At 33.1% G+C, this 8,016-nt stretch overlaps 1 protein-coding gene across 1 annotated transcript; it reads left to right on the forward strand.

Annotated features, from left to right (window-relative positions):
* LOC109709769 (uncharacterized protein At4g15970-like) lies at positions 5,185 to 8,016 on the forward strand. Its single transcript, XM_020232088.1, has 3 exons — positions 5,185 to 5,628; positions 6,480 to 6,842; positions 7,342 to 8,016. Exons 1-3 carry the CDS (start codon positions 5,401 to 5,403, stop codon positions 7,825 to 7,827), a joined length of 1,077 nt encoding a protein of 358 aa, XP_020087677.1. The 5' UTR covers positions 5,185 to 5,400; the 3' UTR covers positions 7,828 to 8,016.

Here is an 8,016-nt window from a genome sequence, read left to right on the forward strand (position 1 = left end):
TTTTTTACTTTTTTTTTTTTTTTCATTTTTCTGCTTTGTGTGTGTATTTAAGCCCTCTTAAACCTTTCATAAATAATAGAACTAGAAATCATATGAAGAACGCTAATAATTTACACGGAGAGAAACAAAACAATCGAAAGTAACAACACGTACTTACGGAGTAAAACGCACCGGTTCGGTGATTTATTATCAGTTCTCAAAAATTTTAAAGGCTGTTTTAAGCTTTTCTTTTCATATTTAAAAATGGTGATAAAAGCCGTCTTTGAAGCAGAATTGATTTGTACTTTTTTTTACCGCAGTTTCTCCACCATTTTCAAAGTTTAGAATTCTGAAACCGAATCAGAATCTAATTTAAACTTTTTGATTTGATGTGAAGATCCCAAACTCAGTTATAAATATCCTACTTAATTAGATGTTGACCAGGTTGTTAATGTGGTCCATGGCCATTAATTGATCCTGACTTTGTGTGACAACATGCTTATAAATTTTCCATTCTTTTATATGGTTCATGTATCTATCTTAGTTAATTATTTTGAAAAAAAAAAGAAAGCAGAAAAGGACAAGTAATTAGTTTTTATTTTTCAAAATGATATAGACATGAGCCAGATGCATGTCACACCCAATTCAATTACACAATATCAATTAATAGACCTGTGAGAAAGATTCCTTTCTGCAAATTGTCGCTATTGTAATCGCTAGTGGTTTTCATTTTTTTTGGGCGGTACGCCAATAACAAGGCATCATTGTCTCACTTTGTTTTACTTAATTTATTTTTTCAATGAATGAAGTAGATAGTATGTTATTTTTTTCTCAAAAAAAAAAAAAAATAATTAATAGACCCGTTAACTGGTACCTTTTGCTTCCCTTTGTCTCTCCACACTTCAAAATAAAGCCTAGATTCATACCAAAAAAAAAAAAAACAAAAATAAAAAAAATGCACAGAGCTTAACTGGATTAAAGACCATTTTAAGTGAGCTACTTACCCAACCTTTCAAAAATCTAAGTTTACTAACCAATATTTCATGTAATTTTGATAACTATGAATTAATTATAGTTAGTAATTTTTTAAAATTTTAAAATTAAAATATCTTTGATTTACTCAAATCAAACAAATTGAAATGACAAATAGTAAAATTAGAATTTTAAAAGATTTGATAGTCAATTTTAAATGATCTATAATTCAAATAAGTTCCGCATGTTTTTAAGGTTGAGCACGGCCTCTAAAATAAGCACAAGAAAAAAAATAAGAGAGATTAGCGAAGAAATTTTCGTGACTATTCACTATGGTGGGTACTTATGTAAGAATTTATCCGGCACAAAAAATCGTAGCGGAAATTTAAATTGTATTTTCGAAAAATAAAAATTCATATCACATATGAATCAAGACAAAACAAAAATAAATCAATCCAGTGCCGGCGGATCATTCTCATGTTACAATGTAAAATAATAATCTAATCTAAACAGATTTGAAGTTCAGACTACATCACCTAGGACTAGTTAAGGTCTCTTGATCTACTGTACGGTTGAAAGTGAGATTCTGATTAGCCGCGCATGTGCCCGGCCTCTACGCGTATCCACACGGAATTGATTCAGATCCAATGCCTTCCGTCGCACGGAACAGATGAGTCGCAGATTACAAAGACGGTACTAGCAGTCTTCTGATATCTACGTTCCCTTTAGTGAAATATTTGACGAAAGGTTGAGAGAGAATAATGTGAATTCTTTTTCATTAAATTTGAGTGTCACGTACTAATGAAGCCACGGCTCCTATATGTACGCCTCCACTAATTAATAAAGCCGTACTAGCCGGACACACTCAATATGTTATAATTAATTTGGATCGTATCTAATTAGTTACAATACTAATCAATCTATTTTAACTAATTTGGATCATATCTAATTAGTTACAATACTAATTGGATCATATCCAATTAGTTACAATATAAGATAAGTAAAAGTAAATTTATGCTTATCCTATTATAGATATTTTATTATTATCTCTCTCTTTAATTTAATTAGATCTTATCCATTAAATTATAATTAAATATTCATATTTAAATCTAATCTAATTAGAATATTATCTCATAATAATTTATGAATATTTAATTATTCTCTAATCTAATTAGAGATTAAATCTTTCGTAACATTCAAATTCAAATTACTATTTCCACTAAGCTGTTTAGTGTATTATACTCATATTGTTATGTTGGATGTATACAATTCCTATTGTGTGTGACCGCACAGGTTCATTATCATTAGGCAGTGAGGTTCAATATCAAACCTTTCAATATTGAATTAGAACTCTTCTAATCTGTAAAATAATTTATTTAAATTATTTTTACTTCTTCACTGTCCGCGAGTGACACCTAGCAGCATATCACGACAATCCAGAATGATGATGAAAAACGAACATTTCCGCTAACCGTTACCTTGTGATTAATTCGTTCCAAAACACAACGTCCCGATCGAACTAAGATTATGGTTACTTGCCAAATCTTATTATTCGATCATATGACTAGAATATCTAAAACTGACTCAATATGGTAACACAGCTGGAAACTCTTTCCGCACACCACGTACCCTGGCCAGAGATTTTTCGAGTCGAATCTGATAGTCTACATAGGACGTTCTCTCTCAATATCGAGAGTGTTGGATCTCTTATTGGGCATTCACATGCCTCCCCATATAAACTATGCAACCAATCAGTACCAGACGTAAACTAATGATTAGAGTCTAAATATCAGTACAGTCAAACGGTAGCAATCTATATGTGAAGCAAACATGATGCCTCAGGTCCGAGGAGTACTTCACACAACTGTAGCAAAGAACTAGTCACTGGCGAATTCGGAACCATGTGACTGTTCAACTAAATGGTCACGCTCAGTGTACTTGTTCTCTAACAAGCACCTGCATGCTTACTTTAGTGTCCCTACACTAATGATTTGAGATTCGCCAACTTAACTTAGAAGTATAGCATACCCGGCCTATCCGGAAATATCATCGCCCTTATGGTATTCCTATGACTAGGAGCATTTAAGAATCTTGTACAAAGAAATATATATCTCAAATTCCTAACTCTTAGGAATATATTTTCTTAACGAAGATTCAATGGACGATTCATATAAATATATTGTACTGCTAACAATAAATATAAATAAAACTTGCCCTTTATTAAATAAGAAAAATACTTAATATGTTCACAAGCCTATGTCACCGATTGACTTTAGGGTATATCACTAACAACTTATGCTTATGCTCATACCTAACTTCAGGTGAGAGGTTAAACATTAACGCAAATTAACTGTCCAAGCTAGTACGAATTCCCAATTTTTCTAAATTTTGGATGACTAACGTGTAGGATGCCTGATCGCCAATCAGCATGGAATCATTATGTGCATATCCGATATACTGCAGGATGTCCATGATACTTGCTCTGCGGAAATTAGAGCAATTTTCTAAGCGACAAAACTTTTGTTGGAAAGGTATTTCGGGGAAACTTTTCATATCTACTCAGATTCAACACCCATCATTAAAGTCTTGCACCTTAGGAGCTATCATTCAGATTCATTAACAGCTGAAGTTCGAACAAAAATCACGAATCTTTGGACTTTTCTAGAAAGATCCAAGCAATTTAGCTATGGATGGTTTTCAAGATATTCTAAATATGCTGTAGTTGCAGATCGATTGGCCAACTGGGGACTTACTAGCAACAAACTTTCTTTTTGGTCCTCTGTAGATGAATTCTATCAAGTTGTACCTCCCGATTGATAAATAAATTCGCCTTATGGCCGGTTTTCCCTAAAAAAAAAAAAAATTGTATGATGAAATTCAAATCGATTTGAATTTTTCTTTTTTGTTTTTATTTTTCCCATCTTTCTAACTTTGTACGTAGTTAGGTTGAAAATAAATAATTTCCACGTTTGTTCCAACCCTTGTTTGATTATGCCACCTTTGTTTCTTGTGTGAATTAAAAGTTTCAATAAGCAACGGTCATTTGAATTAACCATGGATTTTGACCGTTGCAAGTCCAATAAACTCTGGAAGATTCAATTTTGGACCCCCCAACCACCGCACTTTGACGTTCAAAATCGATGTACCAATTACGGATTATATGGTTGATATTCTAAGCCCACGTCATAAATTTTGTGTGTAATTTCTAGCTACTAAAATTCTTTTTTTCTCAAAATTATTACATTATTTGTTTTATAAAAGGACAACGTCTTTCTTCTTTTTTTTTCCTTTTTTTTGGGGGGGGGGGAGAATCAGAGCTCCATCACTAAAATACCAATTGTTTAGCAATTTCTTTTTTATTTTAAGAGAGAGAAAGGCACTTGCATCATTTATTTATTTTAAAAAATAAATTCATCTAAAATATATAAATCAGCTAGATTTCGAATTTAGGACCACGAGGACCTACCATCAAATCCTTAGGCATAATGGAACATCTGATTCAATGATCGGTTCCGTTAGATTTGATCTACGTTATTATAACTATTTAAAAACTAAATTTTATAATTTTTTGATTTCGTTTGCCTAATAAACGAGTAGTCTCAAAATGAACAACTGAAAACAAAAATCTCATAAAAAATAGTGATAAAAGATTCAAATTTTAAATCGGAAGTATTGATTCTGCTCTTGATGTTAAGTAAAATTTTTTATTAAAATTTCATATAATTTAAATTGTTCCACACTATTAAACTTACGAAAGTATCACATCGGCCGTTAAAATAGTAATTTTTGAGATCCTTTTGATCACTTGATAAATGATGCTGAAAAATTATAAAATTTGATTTCTAAATAATTTTAATAGTGTAAATCATACCTAACGAAGCCGATCGTCGAATCGGATCAATGTCTTATCATCATAAAATAACTTGCAAGTACGAGAACTTCTCGTACTTTCAAAGACAAAGAAAACATACACTATATATATAAATAGAATTGAGCTCCTATATAAATATATACATATATATAAATTTTTTTTTTTTGAGAGAGATAGATAGCATGCTATCCGTTTCGTTTATTTCATTTAGAAATAAACTTAGTTGAAAATGTGAATCAACTGGGATTCCAATTTGGGTCTCGAATACCAACCACCAAATCTTTTGTCATTTACTTTAGGAACAGTCGGTTATATATATATATATATATATAAACTTATTAGATAACGAAATTTCTAAGTTCAGAGACCAAGTCACAATACACCCTTCTCAAAAATAAAAATAAAAGACAGAGACCAAGGCACAGCATATCCAAACAATATTAAGGGGTCCAACAAACACGCCGTACACTGTACCTGTGAATCAATTGCCACTTAATTCCTAAAATCCCTCTCTGATCTCTCTCTCTCTCTCTCTCTCCCTCTCTCTCTCTCTAGATCTCTCTATTGAGGACAAGGTGATGGGCCATGACATGAGTAACCTCTCACCCTTAGTCTCCTTCCTCCTTGGAGTGGCCATGGCTATTGCTTGCGTTTTCTTCTACATGTCCGTGGACCCATGGAAAAGAAGCGTGGAGATCTCTTCATGGAGCAAGAGTGGGAATAGTGACTCTAATGTTGACGGGGTTAATGAAGCCATGTTTACTCCTAATAGTGAGGTTGATCATGCACAATTGGCTCCTAAAGAGGTTAGTTGATTCATTATGTGTGAGTACACTCAATCTCCTTTTCTATTATAGTGTAATAATTTTATTCGTTTCTCTCTCTCGCTCTCTCTCTAAAATGACTTTTGATTTGTTTTTTAACTTCATTATTAAGCTCTTTAATTTAGCATTAAAAGGCTTGTGTGCAATAGTTTTTCTTTTTTTTAACATGTATATTTTTAAGACAGAGAGGTGATATACTATCTGTTTTATTTAATTATTTTTTTTGTAGAAATGAACATAGCTGAAAATATAAAATAACTAAATTTTAAAGTTGAGATCTCGAGAACCAGCTTTTTGTCGCTTGCGCTAAGTATGGACGGTCTTGTTGGTGGAATAGTGAAAATAGTTCTCGGTGACTTTGCAGTAAATTTTTTAGGCTTCAATTATGTGATATTGCAGTTAAAAGATTCAAACAACTTAAATGAAAAGAAACTTGTGTAAAACCAATTATGATTGCTTCATTTAATTCACACATGCAAGATGATATGATCTGAACATTAGAAGAAGCGGTCGATCATCAAGTATCAAATTTAAGAGTAAAATTTTCTCACTCATATGTTTTTATTTGTGAGAAATTAATGAAGAGATAATAAAACAAATTAATAACAACTAAATTAGTCCAATTAAATAAGGACATAGCGAGAATTGAACAAGAGAAAATTACGAACACCAACTAAAAGTCAAAAAATAGTGCAAGCTAATAAATAACACTTGATTTGTTTTTTTTATTCCTCTTTTGGACCCAAAGTAAGGGGAAAAAAAGGAACTTTTTTTTTTATGTTGGACTAATTAATCAAATTTTGTTCTAAAATTAATTCGATTTGTTGCAACAGATGCCACAAACTAAAGATTTAGCCTCTCTTTTGAAAAGTGTGGCAATGGATGACAACACAGTCATATTAACCGAAATTAATGAAGCATGGGCGACGCCAAATTCGCTCCTCGACCTCTTTCTCGAGAGCTTTCGCATCGGCGAACATATAGAACATCTTCTGGACCACCTACTTATCGTCGCGGTCGATCAAAAGGCGTTCGACAGGTGCAACTTAGTGCACTCTCATTGCTACTTACACAAGATGGGGGGTAATTATTCAAGTGAGAAGGTTTACATGACCAAGGATTATCTTGAGATGATGTGGAACAGGAATAAGTTTCAACAAAGTATTTTGGAGCTCGGATACAATTTTCTTTTCACGGTGAGCGCAAATTTTCAATAGAAATTAATATGTGTGTTAATTGTGATCTTAATTGCTTTATAATTTTGAATGTTATGTGTCACACACCTCAAGGAGTCCCATAAATGCATATGTCGATCACATAAAGGATAAGTAGTGCTTTGATACATATATTTTTGGCTAAAATATATATTTTGAACCACATGGTTGTGGTCCACCAAATTGCTAACATTATTGAAATAATTGGGCTTTCCTTGTAGTGCCAATACTATGTGGGGCCATTTAATTAAATTATATGCTATGACAAATACTTAAAAAGGAGATTGTGACATATGAGAAATGCATCAAATGAAGCTAAAAGGACTATAAATAAACTTAGACTCTAATTTGTAATGAAAAATATATAATTATTCAGTTGCTAATGCTAGTGGGTCATAACATAAAGATATGTAATGGATTAAGGTTTCTTCTTTATATAAGTACACCTAGCTAACATAATATATGACTTCCTTTGTACCAGGATGTGGACATCATCTGGTTCCGAGATCCGTTACGACGCATCGCGATCACTTCGCACATAGCGATATCGAGCGACTTCTTCTTCGGCGACGAAGATAGCTTGAGGAACCTCCCCAACGGGGGGTTTCTCTACGTGAAGTCCTGCGCGAAGACCGTCGAATTCTACAAGAACTGGCAGCTCGCGAGAGAGCGGTTTCCCGGAAAGCACGAGCAGTACATCTTCGACAAAGTGAAAGGCGAATTCGCCGCCCGATTCCGAGTAAAGATTCAGTTCCTGGACACGGCGTACTGCGGCGGATTCTGCCAACTTAGCAGGGACCTGAACAAGGTTTGCACCATGCACGCCAACTGCTGTGTGGGGCTACAAAACAAGTTGTATGATTTGAGAAATATTATGGAGGATTGGAAAAAGTACAAGGCTTCAACTGTAGAGGAGAAAAGGAAAGGTCATTTTCACTGGAGAGTACCAGGTAGATGCATTCATTGAGACAACATTTTATTAAAAAGGAATTGGAATAAGAGGCCTTATTCCCATTTATTAATTCGCATTATACTCGGCTTTGTTTAGGGAGGAAAATGGATGGATAGTTTTTGTTTATTTCTCATGAATTTATACTCTAGTCCTTAAACATAAATTTTCTTTTTTATTTTTTTATAAAATGATTATTTTGCTCTA

This window comes from Ananas comosus, linkage group 5 (assembly GCF_001540865.1).
Source record: "Ananas comosus cultivar F153 linkage group 5, ASM154086v1, whole genome shotgun sequence".
Taxonomy (NCBI): Eukaryota; Viridiplantae; Streptophyta; class Magnoliopsida; order Poales; family Bromeliaceae; genus Ananas; species Ananas comosus.

Excerpts from the sequence above, each read along its gene's own strand:
- LOC109709769 (XM_020232088.1), top strand. The coding sequence starts at position 5,401 with ATGGGCCATGACATGAGTAACCTCTCACCCTTAGTCTCCTTCCTCCTT. Across the intron at positions 5,629-6,479 it reads CACAATTGGCTCCTAAAGAG|ATGCCACAAACTAAAGATTT; the intron begins GTTAGTTGATTC and ends TTGTTGCAACAG. Across the intron at positions 6,843-7,341 it reads GATACAATTTTCTTTTCACG|GATGTGGACATCATCTGGTT; the intron begins GTGAGCGCAAAT and ends CCTTTGTACCAG.